The following is a 16,963-nucleotide window of genomic DNA, read 5'->3' as shown; positions in this document are numbered from 1 at the left end:
AGTAGCTACCAGCTTTGGTGTCAGTGTCCGGTGTATAAAACGAGTTATTTGTTCCTTTGCCTATTTTAAATAGAAATGTAATAGCTTTAATAATGATAGAGCCATCTGGGTATGAACCTTGGGGATATTATTGTTATGTATTTTTTCCAGTGTTAAAAGAACTGTGCGTTGTTGGCATACCCCCACTGGATTTGATTTATTAAAATTTTGTTTATAATTTTTGTATCTATGTTCATGAGGGATACTGGTCTGAAATGTTCTTTTCTTGTCATGTCTATGAGTAACCCTGTCATGTAATGAGCTAGGAAATATTTCTTCCTCTTCAATTTTTTTGAAGAGTTTCGTAGACTTGATATTATGTCTTCCATAAATGTTTACTAGAATTCACATTTAATAGATCTGGGCCTGGAGTTTCTTTGTAGGAAGGTTAACCACAATTTCAATTTCTATAATAGATATAGGGCTATTCAGCTTATTTTTCTAATTGATAATTTCACCTGCTCCATTATATCTAAGTTATTGAATTAGTGCTGTTTATAATATTGTCATAGATTTTTGTAATGATGTCCCTCCCATCCTGTTGTTGGTACATTTTTTTTCTCTTTATCATGATCATCCAGAACCAACCTTTGGCTTCATTGGCTTTTTCCGTTTTTTGTTTTGTTTTCTGTTGCAGGGACCAACAAACTTTTTCTGTATCTTAGACTTTGTAGGCCAGAGTCTCTTGGTTGCTGCTGTAGCACAAAAGCAGGCAGAGACAATACATACACGAATGGGTGTAGTTGTGCCAATCAAACTTTATAAAAACAGGCTACAGGGCTGGGCTTGACCTATAAGCATGTAGTTTGCCAACCCCGGTTCGTCTATTCCTTAACTTCTACTGTGATCTTCATTATTTCCTTTCTTCTGATTACTTTGGGTTTAACTTGCTCTTCTTCTTTCAGTTATTTAAGGTGGAAGCTGAAGTCATTAATTTTGAGACCTTGCTTCTTTTCTAATACAAGTATTTAGTGCTATGAATTTTCCCTTAAGTAATGCTCCACCCCACAAAGTTTGGTATGTTGCATTTTTATTTGTATTCAGTTTGAAATATTTTCTGACTTTTATTTCTTCTTTGCTTTGTGTGTTATTTATCAGTGTGTTATTCATTTCTCAAATATTTAGGGATTTTCAAGATATCATTCTGGGCTTGATTTCTAATTTAATTTCATTGTGGTGAGAGAACATAGTTTATATGACTTGAATCCTTTTCATTTTTTGAGACCTGTTTCAAGGCCCAGAATTTGGTCTAGTTTGGTAAATGTTCCAGGTGCACTTCTGCTATTGTTGGCTATTGGGTTCTATAAACATCAGTTGGTTATTAATGTTATTCAGGTGTATGAGATTAAATCTCCTTGTTACTCCAGTCCCAGCCAGAAGCCCAAAGTGAATGAAGACGTGTATCCTTTGAATTTTGTTTTGTTTTAATTGATTTCAGAGAGGAAGGGAGGAGAAAGAGATAGAAACATCAATGATGAGAGAGAATAATTTATCGGCTGCCTCCTGCACGCCCCCTACCGAGGATCCAGCCCACAACCCAACACGTGCTCTGACCAGGAATTGAACCGTGACGTCCTAATAATTATTCATGGGTCAACACTCGAAAACTGACCTACACCAGCTGGGCTAGCCTGAGTTTTGACCAATGTATACATCCATGTAACCCAAACTATATTGAGACTTGCTGGGGTGTTTTTTTAAATATATTTTTTATTGATTTCAGAGAGAAAGGGAGGAGAGAGGGATAGAAACATCAATGATAAGAGAGAATCATTGATCAGCTGCCTCCTGCACACCCACACCGGGGATTGAACCGGCAACCCAGGCATGTGCACTGACCGGGAATCAGACTGTGACCTCCTGGTTCATAGGTCAACACTCAACCACTGAGCCATGCCAGTCAGGCGAGACTTGATATTTTAATAACTGGTAGAACTAATTCCCGCTCATTGTCCCCCCCCCCCCCCCCCCCAGTTTCTCAGATTATATAAACTGTAGAACTGCCCAATTCTGGACAAAGAGTTGATTGGGCAGTTTGTATTTTTATTGGGAATATGTTACATTAATCAGTTAATGTTGTTGAGTCTTCCTATCTAAGAACTGAGCTTTCCACTTATTCCAGTCTTTGGGTCTTTCCTTTAAGGTTTTTCACGTACGTATGTATAGTAAATATACAGATAGAAGAGGATGGGGCACAATAGCTGCAAGACAGCAGTTACTTCCAGGAAGGGAGGATGAAATGTAGCAGAATGGGTTTTTTTGTTTGTTTTAAATATTTTATATGATTTCAGAGAGGAAGGAAGAGGGAGAGATAGAAACATCAATGATGAGAGAAAATCATTGATCAGCTGCCTCCTGCATGCTCCCTACTGGGGATGGAGCCTGCAACCCAGGCTTTGCCCTTGACTGGAATCAGACCTGGGACACCTTGTGTTCCCAGGCCAACGCTCTATCCACTGAGCCAAACCGGCTAGGGCTAGCAGAATGGTTTTTTTAGTGCATCTTGTTGATGGGATGTTTCTTATAAAAACTATTTTTCTGCTCTAGCCAGTTTTGCTCAGGATAAAGCATCAGCCAGTGTTTGATTCCTGTCAAGGGCATATACCTCGGTTGCAGGCTCAATCCCTGGCCCTGGTCGGGAGTATGTGTGGGAGGCAACCAATCGATGTGTATCTCTCACATCCATGTTTTTCTCTCTCGTTTCTCCCCCTCCCTCCCACTCTCTAAAAATCAATGGAAAAAATATTCTTGAGTGAGGATTAACAACAACAACAAAAAAACAAAACATCTATTTTTCTATATGTTTGAGATATTTTATTTAAAAATTTAAGCCCGGGTTTAATTGGTTGGAGCATTACACCAAAAAGGTTGTGGGTTAAACTCAAGGTCAGGTGCATATGGGAGGCAACTGATCCTTGTTTCTCTTTCACACTGATGTTTCTCTCTCTCTCAAAATTAATAAATATATCCTTGGATGAAGATTTAAAAAATTGGCCCTGGCCAGTGTGATCAGTGGTTAGAGCATTGTTCCATTCTGGGTCTAGGGCACGTACCTGGGTTGAGGGTTCGCTCCCTGACCCCTATGGGAGGCAACCAATTGATGTTTCCCTCTCTTCCTCTCCTCTCCTCCCTCCCTCCCTCCCTCCCTCCTTCCCTCCTTTCTATTCTCTCTGAAAAAGCAATGGGGTAAAAATATCTTTAGGTGAGAACTAACAAACAAAGAAAATTAAAAACAAACTTAGAAGTTGAATCAATTTTAATAGAAAAATTTATTGCAAATAGTGACTCTTCATATTACAGTAGTTTATTCTGATAAACCAAATGACCATAATTTGTGTATTTGGGATATAAAACTATACTTTTTTAAAACTATATAATACATTTTCCAGTGTGATGACATTTCAAGGAGGAAAAGATTGCATTCACAATAAATATCATTATCCCTGAGCACATAGACTTAAAATAAGCATTGTCCAAACACCTTTCCATGGTGCAGCAGTCCCTAAAAAAGGGTTTTCCCTCCTTTGTCCCTTATCACTGGGTGACAGTCACAGAGAGTGAAGCCTTTCTGGAATGTTTGTACAGACTCACCATTAAGGATACTAATGATTTAAACCCAAAGCAGTCACAGTGGAATGGTGAAACTGTGCAAAGCTCTGATTTTGCACTTTAATCTCTGCAGACAAAGTCAAAAGCACAACATTGAAATTGCTTTTGCTTTATCATTGTCTTTTAGTCATTCCTTGCTGAAAGCCCCCATGATCTGATTTCACCAGTGACTAAGCACAATTGGAAACTACCTTGGACTAATAACGGTGTAGTCTTTTCCAGCATGTCTGTTTCCCCAGCATCTGGCTCACATGTCCAGGGGTGCATGGCCAATGAACCATAGAAAATTATGGCATCACAGTGGCTTAATTTTAAAAGATGCCCTTTCAAAATGAATTTCAGAAAAACAAGCAGTCTACACAGAGAAGGATGCTGAAGTTATTCTACAGATTAGTTTGTTGAGAGCTCTTACTTTTTCTTCCAAGATTCGGTTTTCTTTCTCAGCCCCTCGTTGCTTCTCTTCAGTGACCTGAAGTGCTTTCATCAGGTGAGCATTTTCCACATAGAGCTCCTTGAGCAGCAAATCGGATTTTGTGTTCTTCTCAAACTAGAGAGGGAAGAAAGCCATACTTTATTGTGAATCTAGTGCAGAAATGCTGTACAACCCTTTTACTCTTCCATCTTTACTCAAACCATATTTTGGGGTTCTTACAGATCTGATACAAACATTGGATGTCATAACAATTTTTGTTATCTTGGCATGAGACAGGAAATTGAGAATCTGAGGAACTATGTGGTAGAGAACATTTAAGTCAACTTTATCAAAGATTTTTACCATGAAATCACAGGAAAGGCCAAAATCATAGGTCTCAAAAAGAACTATTCCGGGCAATGTAAAACAAGGAAACTGTCAAGAGTGCCAAAAATGTGTTGTTCATCCAAGTGTGCTCCGTAAGCCCATCCTGTCACCCAGGTCACTGAGGCACTGCACTCACCCTCACAGACCGGTGCAGTCACCACACACAACAGCCACAGGGACATGAGGCCTCTAGTCATGAGTCCTTGTTCAAGATACAAAGGCATGGCCGTCCTGACCTTGTGCTTCTTAAGTCAACACTGAAATCATTCATTCACAGAGCACCCCTCATTGCCAGGCACTGCCCTAGCAACAACCCTTCTCTCATGGAGCACACATTCTAGTGGACAGAGACAGATCAGAAACACATGTAGTGTGTCAGATGGGGAGAAGTGCTAAGAGGAAACCCAGACAGCTGAGGAGGGTTCCGTTTTGGTTAGGGAGGACAGGGTGTGTCTCTGGGTGACATTTGAACAGGTCTGAATAAGGCACAGGAGTCAGTCCTGAGGCTGGCTAGGCCTGAACATTCCAGGCAGGGGGAGGAATAAGTACAAAGAGCCAGAGGTGCATGCTGTGGGTGACAGGATGGCCAGCAGGCCTGTGACGAGGGCATGGTGGCGGGAGGCCTAAGGAGAGGAAACCACCTACCAGGCTGCCTGTGCAGGGCACAGATCCTGCAGAACCTTTGAGGTCACTGTAAAAGCTCTGCCTTTTACTCAGGGACCTGGGAAAACAAGGGTTCCCAGCAGAGGAGGGCCAGCGCCTCAGCCACATTTGGTGAGGACTGTTGCTGCTCTGGGGCTGGTAACAGATTCGAGGAGGAAATAAGACATGCCAGGTAGGACGCCAAAGATGAGGGTGAGAGCAGTGGGGGTGGGGCTGTCTCCACTCGGAAGGCGGAACTGGTGGACTAGATGGAGCCAGGGTGGGTAGGGGGAGGAGCCCACTGCACTCCAAGGTTTTGGATCTAAGTCAATGGCAAGTGAACCAAGACAACTCTTTGAAGGTATTTCTGTGAAGAGCAGAGAACTGGTCAGATCAAGCCTCCTAAGGTTTGTGTTGGGTGGCAGCCAGGGCCCCAGAGGAAGGAGATGGGGTGGCCCAGGCAAGGTGACACAGGCCAGGTCTAGGTGTGCATGGCCCGAGTACAGTGCACATTCACTTTGGGTCTCCCAGGGACAGCTGTGAGGAGAGAGAAGAGGTGCTGGAGGTCAGAAGGGAGGGCAAGGGCTCAGAGTGCTAGCAAGCCAGGAAATGTGGGCAGCGCTGGTGGGCAAAAGCCACAAGAGTAAACTAGAACTGGTTTTGCCAGGTGAGGAAGCACACAGTGTGCAAATGAGTGACTATAAGGGGAGTCAGACTCTGACACTGGGAGGAAAAGTGAGGACCAGGGAGAGTGAGAGGGTTAGTGGGTGGCAGAGCAAAGCCAGGAGGTTAGACAAGGAGGGGGACGGGCCTCCAAGAGTGACTCAGCCTGGGAACTTTCCACGAAGATTCAGGAACAAGAGGTGACACAAATGTTTCATGGGCTCAGGAGACCTCAGATAAACATACTTGATTACTATGTAATACAAATGTTTCTACAGATTCTCACATTTCTCGTAGCTTCCTCTAGCACTACAAAAGAGCTTTCGGGAGTAGCTGGCATTTGCCTTTGCATCTCTTCACCTCTAGCCTTGCCTCCCCTCTCAGCACTCCCCGTGCAGGTATGTGTTCCACTGATTTAACTGCTGGCTGGGCGAGATTGTAAATGCTCAGGGCAGCTGTGATCTTCTTGTTTTTTTCTGTAGCAGCCCAGGTTATCTCTCTGCCCCCAATGGTGATTTTTAAAAAAATACAGATTAGCCTGGCTGGCGTGGCTTGGTGGTTGAGCATTGACCTATGAACCGGGAGGTTGCGGTTCAATTCCTGGTCAGGGGACATGCCCTGGTTGCAGGCTCAGTCCCCAGTGTGGGGCGTGCAGGAGGCAGCCCATCAATGACTCTCTCATCATTGATGTTTCTATCTCCCTCTCCCTCTCCCTTCTTAAAAAAAGAAGAAAAAAAAAAATATATATATATATAGATCAGATCATGTTCTTACTTAAACTCTTCCAATAGCTTCTAATTATCTATACTACATAATAAAAACCCAGTGACCATTAAGGCAGAACGACTGCTCGACCAGTCAATATGAGGTACATTAATCACCTCTCAGTCCCCTTCCCCAGGCAGCAGGCTCCAATCGCCTGATGGCAAATGGGGACCTGGGGGTGGGTGGTGGAGGATGCAGGTAGCGCCAGGCCAAGGCCCCCGCCCCGCCAGTTGCCCCACACACAGAGGGTGACCTACGGCAGGGGTGGGGCCAGTGAATGGGCAGGAACAGCCAACCTCTCGGTCCCTCTCCCTGGCTGTCAGGCTCGGATCGCCCGATGGCGAATGGGGAACCGGGTGGGTGGCAGCCGGAGAAGATGGCCCTGATCGCAGGCTAGGCCTAGGGACCATACCCGCGCACAAATTTCATGCGCCAGGCCTCTAGTCTATATATATAAAAGCCTAAGTGACCGTTACAACTAAACAACCATGACTGGTGGATCAGTCACTATGATGTGCACTGACCACCAGGGAGCAGATGCTCAACGCAGGAGCTGCCCCCTGTTGGTCAGTGTGCTCCCACAGCCAATCTCCCGTGGCCAGCCAACCACCCTCGGTCCCTACCCCCCCACACCCCACCTCCACCAGCTGGCCCCCATCGACCCCTGGTGCTAAACCATTCATAGACAACCTGCTTCTGGGTTGGGGTTTCATACATAGCAGAACAGCTCCCTTGTTGCATTCTATTGAAAGTCAGCCCTCACCACAAGGGTTTGTCTTGCTCCCGTGGTCTCCCTTCCCTGGGGGCTGCCCGCCCACCATGGTGGCAGCGTGGTGGTGAGGAAAGGAGGGGGGATGGCAGGGAACCATACAGTGGCGGGGCAGCATCGGCATCCGTTCCTTCCGTGCCCGGCTCAGCGACCATCACCTCCTCCCCCGACCCCGCCAGGGCCTTCAGGCCCCAGGCTGGGTCGGGGAACCAGGGATGGGTGGCAGCAGACACAGCCCCTTTCACGGGGGGGCCGAGGGCCAGCTCCCTCCTTGGAGCTGGCAGCCAAGCCAACCTCCCTCAGTCCTTCCCCCCACACCCCCGCTGCAGGAATTCATGCATCGGGCCTCTAGTAATTAGAATAAAATCTGAACTACTGACTTTGATGGGACCCTGCCTACCTGTTCCTGCCCATCAGTTCACACCAGCTACAATGACTCCTCCCTTGCCATGCCTGGTCCCATCTAAGGACATTTACCTGCACTGCTCCCTCTGTGGAATGCACCTTGTTGGGGATCTACATGTCCCCCACCACATGTGGAGACTGTCCCAGTGATTGGAGGTGCTATTGGCATTTAGCACTATAATGCACAAGGCAGTCCCACCCAATACGCATTCTCCCTTCTAAAATGCCAACCTGGCCTCTGTTGGGGGACACAGCTAGACCTTCCCATGGCTGGGCCATCAGGTGCCTGCCCCCACACCATGTCCTGACCATCCTCACCAAATCCCCACCATCACTATTTCCTTTTCTTCAGAGCACTTCTTACAACCTGAGGTCATTTGTGTTTGTCTCTGTCTCTAAAGTTTAGAGTGTAAGGTCCTTGAGGGCTTCTACCTAGGACAATGCCTTGATATTTAACAGTTGCTTGGAGTGACTGAATGAACAAATGAAAACAGACATCTTTTCTGAGGTTATGTGAACACCTCAATATCTTAAAACAATTTCCAAAAGAAAATGAGCACAATGTACAAATATAATGTAGGGTATGTATAGATTTAGTAAAATCAGTTTCCTATTGATAGCTTTTAATTGTTAATCTGAAAAATATTTGTACAATCAGATTCTAAAAATGAAGTTTAGGCAGAGCCCCAGAATCATTGGTTCCAAATGAACACCCATAAAAAGAAAAAAAAATGTTCTGAAAGAGGATATTGGCATGTACTGACAGAAGCCCCTCACTCACCTGCTCTCCCAGCTCACCCACTTTTTCTTGCAGGAGCATTTCCATGTTCTTCAAAATCATTTCCACCTCTTCCACCTGCTCTTTTGTATCTTTAAGCTGCTTTTTATGTTCTTCCTGCCACAAAAGAAGGTTACACACCAATATTTTACATTTTAAAAAGAATCATCTCAGGCTTATTTATTTTAGAGTGGAAATTAGCTAAAATGTACAAATATGAGAGTGACTATTGATAACCTTTCATCTGTATAGAGTAAGTTAAAAAAATGTTCTGTTGCTGAAACCGGTTTGGCTCAGTGGATAGAGCGTTGGCCTGCAGACTGAAGGGTCCTAGGTTCGGTTCCGGTCAAGGGCATGTACCTGGGTTGCGGGCACATCCCCAGTAGCAGATGTGCAGGAGGCGGCTGATCGATGTTTCTCTCTCATCGATGTTTCTAACTCTCTATCTCTCTCCCTTCCTCTCTGTAAAAAATCAATAAAATATATTTTTTTAAAAAAATGTTCTGTCACAAACCACAAAACTGTTATTTCTTTTCGTAGTTCAAGAATTAGCAGACCGCCCTATCTGGTTTCACTCAGTGGACAGAGTGTTGGCCTGCAGCCTGAAGTGTCCTGGGTTCGATTCCGGTCAAGGGCACAAGCCCAGTAGGGTGCATGAGGCAGCCAATCAATGTTTCCTCTCCCTCTCCCTTCCTCTCTGAAATCAATAGAAATATATTTAAAAAAAAGAAGAAGAAGCCGAACCGGTTTGGCTCAGTGGATAGAGCGTCGGCCTGCGGACTCAGGGGTCCCAGGTTCGATTCCGGTCGGGGGCATGTGCCTTGGTTGCGGGCAGATCCTCACTGGGGGGCGTGCAGGAGGCAGCTGATCGATGTTTCTCTCTCATCGATGTTTCTAACTCTCTATCCCTCTCCCTTCTTCCCTGTAAAAAATCAATAAAATATATATTTAAAAAAAAGAAGAAGAAGAAGAAGAATTAGCAGACTAAGTATTCCTAAAGAATTTCTGATCAAACTTCCTTGTTTTGTCATTAATCTATTATAATTTATCATTATCTCTAGCTGAACACTTTTGCATAATGCTGAAAGGTTATTTGATGTAGAATTTATGCTTTACAAACATTAAATTTTACCCACCTTTCAAGTCTTGCTCTAATTTTTGCCCTCTGGTTCCTGATCTCCACATCCATCCTGCCTTGAACTTTCCCTGATGAACTGTGTTACTCAGGATCAGGCTACTTTCTCAGGCTTTTAAATGAAACACTTACACAGGGGCACACGTTCCACAGACAATTCAAGCACTTTAGAAGTGCTAACTCATCGATGCTTCACAATAATGCTTTGAGGCTGGTATCAGAATTTTACAGATGAGGAAACTGGAGCACAGAAAGGTTAAGTAACTGGCCCAAGGTTACTCAGCTGGGAGGTGGGGGAGCCACAGTCCCAATCTCTGCAGGCAATGCTCTGAGCCACCGTGTCCTGCTGGCCTTTAAGGCAGTGACCCTCTTTCTGCATCTCTAGTGCCTGGCACACAGCAGGCTCCTCAGGTCGATCCTGTTACCTGGCTGACCTCTTGTCCCACTGCCATCCTCCTCCCACCCTCCCTCCAATCCTTGCTATTCTTTTTTTTAAATCCTCACTTGAGTTTTTCTCCATTGATTTTTTTTAGAGAGAGAGTGGAAGGGAGGGAGGATTGGGAGAGAAAGAGAAACATTGATGTGAGACACATGAATTGGTTGCCTCCCACACAAACCCCCACTGTGTCCGGGAACCAAACCTGCAACCTTTCGGTCTGAGGGCCGATGTTCTAACCACTGAGAAAACCAGCCAGGGTGACCTTGCTGTTCTTAAACATGCCAAATACATACCCACCTCAGGGCCATTTCACGTGTTGCCCCGCTGCCTACAGTCCTCTTTCCCCAGGTAACTGGATGGCTTGCTGCCTCAACAACTTCAGACGTTGGCTCAAGAACCACCTTCTCTAGCTATCCTATTTAAGACTGCAAGACGCCCCACTCCACCGCACTCACCACCATCTGACGTGCTATCCACATGATTCATTTTTATTTTTGGGCTCCCTACCACCACTATAATTTGGCTCCAGATTTTTGCCTTGTGTGTCATTCCTGTATCTCCAATACCTAGATCAGTGTGTACCCAGTAAGTAACTTCTGTATTCCTTATGTGCCTTTGGGTGAATTTTCTTTTCAGTCTGCATAAAAGTTTAAGATTGTTTTTTTAATTAGGTGCATCATTTGGAAACGGAGTGTTTATATGAAAATCTAGTTTTTAGCTTTTCTTTGAAATCAGGAGCACTGAAATGCAGAAGCTACACAGCTGAGGAGCAGCACCCATTGCCTCACTCACAGCCTCTCCTCTCCACCTTTCAGGCCCTGTAAGCATTCGTGTGGGGCCCCTAACGGTTAGCCATGGGCCTACCGCAGCCTCTGCAGCCCCCAAGGACAGACTGCAGCTGAGAGGAACTAGGCCCCCCGGCTGAAGAGGCCTTCAGGATCAGCTCACTCAGTGCCTCCTAGAGAGGCTCTCTGCACCTCTCACCGCCCTGGTCCTTCCTCAGCAACTGTTAAGAGTCCTCATTATTCACAGTGGAAATCGGGGTCCCAGAGCTTCTGTACAACCAGTTCTCATGGAGGTAGGATGGCTGTTGGGCCATCTTCCCCTTGGCACTAGGACAGTTTTAGGCTGAGTGGCCCATGATCCAACCTCTCCCTCCCCTTCACCATCAGCTGGAACCTCAGGGCTCTTGTTCCCACTCACCTGCTGTCGCCTCCCTTCCTCCTGCTGGAGGCTGCACTCCTGGCAGAGCTGCTGAGCTGCCCGCTGCTCCCATTCCAGCAGCTGCCGCAGCTCTGCCATGCAGCCCACAGGCACGCTCTGCTCCGTCTGCTTCTGCAGCTGGTGGACGTCCTGCAAGGGCTGGTCAGGGCTCAGGTTGGCTCCGTGCAGCTGTACCAGGGAAAAGGCCACAACAGCTTTGGTGTGACTGCTGAGAGTTACAGGGTCACTGCCAGACACGAAGGACTGTTTAAGGACACCCTACAACTGGAAGCACAAGGGAGGCATCTGCTCTCCTTTGTGGTCCCTGCATCTGCAGCAAAATGCAGAATTTGTAAAGGGCCTATTCATTGGAATTCTAACAGCAAAACTCCCAGGTAGCCAGAGCTGCACAGTGAGAGGAAAAGTTGTGCCTGTGATCCTCAGAATGACGCTGAGACTTCACAATGGATCCACGGGAGATCACGGTATATGCTGTCCAGTTCTACCGTCCGGCATGCCTCATTGGAGCCTGATTCTTTAAACACTATATAACCCATGCAACCCAGACATGGCAATAATCTAAGTGGAGAATTTACACTTCTGAGACCTGCTGAGGCCAGGGTCACAGGGTAAGTAGCACACAGTGAGAGCAGAAGGAAACTTGGCAGCAGCTGTGGGATGAAGCTCCCCAGCCACAGAGGACTGCCCAGAACTCATGGAGTTATGCTGAGTCCTCATGACTGAACTGCATATCATGTGGCCAGTGTTTTCACTAAGCAAGCGGGAGGTCAGATCCAAACGCCATTTACTAGTAATTCACTCTGGCTCTGGGGGCTTCATCTAGAATACGCACCATTCCCTTGGCCCCTAAAAGAACTGGCCACAGCAGCCCTCATGCACCTCTGAGGCTCTATCAAATGTCACACTCAGGAGGGTATCTTTGCTCCCCTGATATATGTCAGCAGTTTGGCTCAAAGACACTCTTACAAAAATTTCAAAAATGTCACACTTAGGGCAGGTCTCAAAGTGGCCACGTGGCCAGAGAGAAAGGGCGGGTGCCACCCAAGAGTGAGCAGCTGCAAACCTCCAGCCCAGGTTCCTCTCAACAGTCACTGCTCACCTCACATCTCTGGAGGGCCACCTGAGGGACCACGTCATCACTGACACAGCAGTTCTAGGACAGGAGTCATCCCGGAGAGATGCCCTGGTGCACGCTTCCTTTGAACACACGGCCTTACCCTCCCCACTGCCGCCTTTACAGCCACCCCGTTCTCTGAATTGGTGCCTGACATGGACCTTTACTGCGGGGAGAGCAGGGGAGTCCCTGCAGCGCTACTTGGCGACTATCTACACGGGCAACTAGCCCATAAGCATCCACAAGCTGAATCCTGTCCAGTCCTTTTCACTTCCCTCTTCATGGAAGTGAGACACAGATGGAGCTAGCCCAGGTCCGGAGGGCACAGGCGGCTCTTTCTCCCCGTTGAGAATTGGGCGCTGAGCCTCTCCCTCATTCACAGGTGGGGACTGTGCCGTCACCCACTGACCGGTGGGCTCTGAGCCCTCCCCTCGAATCCAGGCTGGACCAACAGAATGTTGGATTTGTTCAGCATGTTTTTAAAAAACAGCACAGGACCTCCCTTGGCCTCATCCAAGCTGCCCCCGTGCTAGTGCCTGTCCCACCTGCTTGGCTCTGTGACCTCCTAGTCCAGGGGTGGGCAAACTTTTTGACTCGAGGGCCACAATGGGTTCTTAAACTGGACCGGAGGGCCGGAACAAAAGCATGGATGGAGTGTTTGTGTGAACTAATATAAATTCAAAGTAAACATCATTACATAAAAGGGTACGGTCTTTTTTTTTTTTTAGTTTTATTCATTTCAAACGGGCCGGATCCCGCCCGCGGGCCGTAGTTTGCCCACGGCTGTCCTAGACGCTCCTCCTCAGAACCATCCACAGATGCACCAGTGATAACAATGAGTCCGTCCCACGTATCTCCACACCCACCCTCCCACAGCACACCCAGAGGTGCCTTAACTGCTCTGTAGATGCCTCTACTTCCCTCCTCTGGGCTTTCATCGGTGTGGTCTTGGGGGGAATCTTCTAAGTCACAAAGAAGCTCGTGCTGCAGCAGATTAAGTCAGGTAACTTCTGCCTGTGACGAGGGCTGACTCAGCCTCAAAGGGCTCAAACTGGCCAAGGCTATTTCTCAAGGGTCCTTTCAGACTTAAAAACAGAGAAGGGAACCCCCCAATACAGAGGTACCCCTGGAAAGTTCTTGTTTGCAGTGGGAAAGCTCACAGCCTACAGGATCCCCCAACAGCCTTACAGGGCCCCACACCCAGGCTGACCCCTCTGCAGCTTTGGGCATCTTGCCCTCACACCAGGCAACCGCGGCCGGGCAAAAGCCAGTAGGGGAACCTGCAAAGAGGCTCAGAAGAGGCAGGCACTCGGGTGCCACACTCAGGTGAGGCTGATGCTGGGACTGAGGCCACATGGGTTAAGACCCCTTCCATACCATGCTTAGGGTGGTCTCTCCCACGGCCCCTCTTTCCTCCCTACAGCCCCCTAGCCCTCCAAGAGCACCCCACATGAGTCTGCACTGGGGTCTCAGTACTCAGGATCCCTCCTACTGTCACACACCTGTATTCCCTCCCCCTCTTGAGCCTGGCTCTCCCAGGAAGAACTGGGGACCCACTCTGTGTCCCTGCACCTCACACTGTCAGGGCACCCTGAGGTTCCTATTCGCAGCTGCGAGCTCCCTGCCTCCCTGTCTCGGCACCTCGTGAGCCTGGCACGTGCTGGATAAATGCTGGAGCAGGAGAGAGTGGGAGCCAGCAGACAGGGACGTGCAATTTGAGGGCTTCACTGTGCATGTAAACGTGTGTGAGACGAGGGCATGGAGATCCTCACCCATGGGGTCTACTCTGCCCCAGGGCCTGGCTGGCTGCTTGGATCTGACACCACCTCCCCTCAGAGGCTGCCCTGAAGCTCTGCTCTGGCTCCTTGGTTCTATAAAGGGCACCAAAGACACTCACTGAGGGACAGCTCTTCACACGGCTGCTCAAGGTCACCCAACTCTGGACTAGGCATGACTTCAGTCCTGGGCCTGGTAAGTGCCCCACTGTTTGCGCAATCTCAGGCTGACCCGAAAATTCCTCTGGATGGATTAGTCCTAGCAACGCTCTGTCAGACTGACTGCATTGACTCTCCTTCCCAGACAGACCCAGCGTCTCAAGCCATCACACACACCTTCCCAGACGGACCCAGCGTCTCAAGCCATCACATACAACTTCCCAGACGGGACCCAGTGTCTCAAGCCATCACACACACCTTCCCAGACGGACCCAGCGTCTCAAGCCATCACACACACCTTCCCAGACGGACCCAGCGTCTCAAGCCATCACATACAACTTCCCAGACGGGACCCAGTGTCTCAAGCCATCACACACACCTTCCCAGACGGACCCAGCATCTCAAGCCATCACATACAACTTCCCAGACGGGACCCAGTGTCTCAAGCCATCACACACACCTTCCCAGACGGGACACAGCGTCTCAGGCCATCATATGCACGTTCCCAGACGGGACCCAGCGTCTCAGGCCATCACATACACCTTCCCAGAGGGGACCCAGCGTCTCAGGCCAGCATGTACACCCACCTGGTTTCGACTTTCTTCAAGGGTCTCTCTCAGTTGTGACCATGACAGTCTCAGGCTTTGGCATTCCTGATTTATGAGTTCAAGTTCAAGTTCAAGTTTTTTAATTTGGTCACCCTGTTTTAAAAATAATCAACCTCCTGAGTGTAAGCAATAGCAATTTGATATATGTTTAATGTAGAAATGTCAGAAAATTACAGAAGGACAGAAATTGCAAAATTTAAACCACCCATGCTCCCAGCAGCCCAGAACCCCACCTGACATTGCACTGTCATCCTCTACACACAGCATTTTTACCGTAAGACTGGTACAGTGTCATATGCTGTGCTTTTCTCATTATATCTTTCATTTCCCCACGACATTAGATATTATTTGAAAACATGGATTTTAACAGCTTTCAGTTAAATTTACTGACTCATTCAGTAAACTGTTGATGGATGATTCAAGCAGATTCCAGTTCTGTTTTGCTATTACAAATACCACAGCAACGAAAACACTTCCAGCTCAGTCTTTCCACAATACTCCAGTGAAATGCCCATAAGAAGAATCATGAAGTCAGAGGATACTGACATTCTTGAGGCTCTTGATACATTGTTTGCCCAACTGCCCTCCGGAGAGGCTGACAATTTTACTCTTTTACCATCAGAATGTAACTCCTTTCTGCTGCCTGGGGACTTGCAAAAGCTGCTGAAGTCCACATAGTTCCCAGGGCTTGCCTGCTAGGTGCCTTACTCTCACCTGCGGGCAGTGCCTACCTCTTGGCACGTTAGGGCTGCTCCTGATACGTGTTGGGCTGCCTCTCCTATGTGCCCGCCCCTCTCTACCCCACTGACCTGGCCAGTACTCACCTGCACCTCCTCCCTGCGTCCAGCCTCCTCCAATCTCTGTGTTAACAGCCGAATGGTGATGCCATTGTTCTCAATGTGGGCCTGCTGGCTAGAGGCCTCCTCTCCAAGCTGAAGGACCCTGTGGTTGAGCTGAAGCAATTCATCATTGCATTTCTGACTCTAGAACAAAAGGGATGAAATGGATGAAAAAGTTATTTTTTTTTTAACCAACAGCTCAATTCAGATTATTTCAGTGATTCTCAACCAGGAAAGCTTTTGTTTCCCAGGGGACATTTATAATGTCTTGAGACATTTTTGGTTACCACCTGTGGTAAGAGGACTGCTACTGGCAGCTAGTGGGTGAGGTACTCAGCACCCTGCAATGCAGAGAATGATCGAGTCAGTGCATGCACAGGAAACTCCTCTACCCCTAGGAAAAAGGAGCCACATCTGGAAAACCAGAGGTGGGTATATGCCATGAAGATCCAAAACACTGTTCTGAAGACCTTTCACATTTTTCCCATTTCTTCCAGTTATTTCTAACATTATTTTAAGCAATTTGAAGGAAAAACCCTAAATGAAATTTATAAATCTCCTCAAAATACCCTCTGATCTTTTTCATTAAACACATAAATGCAGCTTTTAGTAGGGTATACGAATTGATTAAATTGTGTGTTTTGCTTTTTCTAAATAATCACCACCCAGCAGATAGTGGGTGCTGAACAAAGTTCATTGGATGGATGTGCAAATGCACTGAATTGAAACAGCAACTAGGAAGTCCCGCCTTCAGAGTGGGTTAGGGGATGAGGTAGGTAGGCAAGGAGAAGGTGGGTATGGTTATAAAAACAACATGAACTGTCCTTGTGGAATTGGAACTATTTGGTATCTTGACTGGTGGTGGATATATGGACCTACACAGGGGATAAAATTGTGTAGAATTTAATACACACACGCACACACACACACACACGAGTATAGAAGTAAAACTGGTGGAATCAGAATGCGACCCATGGATTGTATCAATGTTAATAGATTGGTTGTGATATTTGTAATAGGCTGATTTGTGTCCTCCTAAAATTCCTATGTTGAAGCGACAATTCTCAGTACCTCAGAATGTAACTGTACTATATTTAGAAATTGGGTCTTTAGCCCGACCAGCATGGCTCAGGGGTTGAATGTTGACCTATGAACCAGATCACGGTTTGAGTCCCTGTCAGGGCACATGCCCGGGTTGTGG

The 16,963-nt window shown here is 47.2% G+C and overlaps 1 protein-coding gene across 1 annotated transcript in view; it reads right to left on the bottom strand.

Annotated features, from left to right (window-relative positions):
- Nucleotides 1-3,284: 3,284 nt before the first annotated feature.
- NINL (ninein like) overlaps nucleotides 3,285-16,963 on the bottom strand; it is a 105,971-nt gene continuing 92,292 nt past the window's right edge. Inside the window, exons 19-23 of the mRNA XM_059705365.1 lie at nucleotides 15,748-15,906; nucleotides 14,903-15,016; nucleotides 11,247-11,435; nucleotides 8,473-8,586; nucleotides 3,285-4,195 (exon numbers count right to left, since the gene is read on the bottom strand). Of these exons, the coding sequence (XP_059561348.1) occupies nucleotides 4,004-4,195; nucleotides 8,473-8,586; nucleotides 11,247-11,435; nucleotides 14,903-15,016; nucleotides 15,748-15,906 (768 nt within the window). The 3' untranslated portion in view covers nucleotides 3,285-4,003. The remainder of the gene's footprint in view (nucleotides 4,196-8,472; nucleotides 8,587-11,246; nucleotides 11,436-14,902; nucleotides 15,017-15,747; nucleotides 15,907-16,963) is intronic.

This window comes from Myotis daubentonii, chromosome 8 (genome assembly GCF_963259705.1).
Source record: "Myotis daubentonii chromosome 8, mMyoDau2.1, whole genome shotgun sequence".
Lineage (NCBI taxonomy): Eukaryota > Metazoa > Chordata > Mammalia > Chiroptera > Vespertilionidae > Myotis > Myotis daubentonii.
Note: the sequence above shows the minus strand (reverse complement) of the source record. Positions and strands in the feature narration are given on the sequence as shown.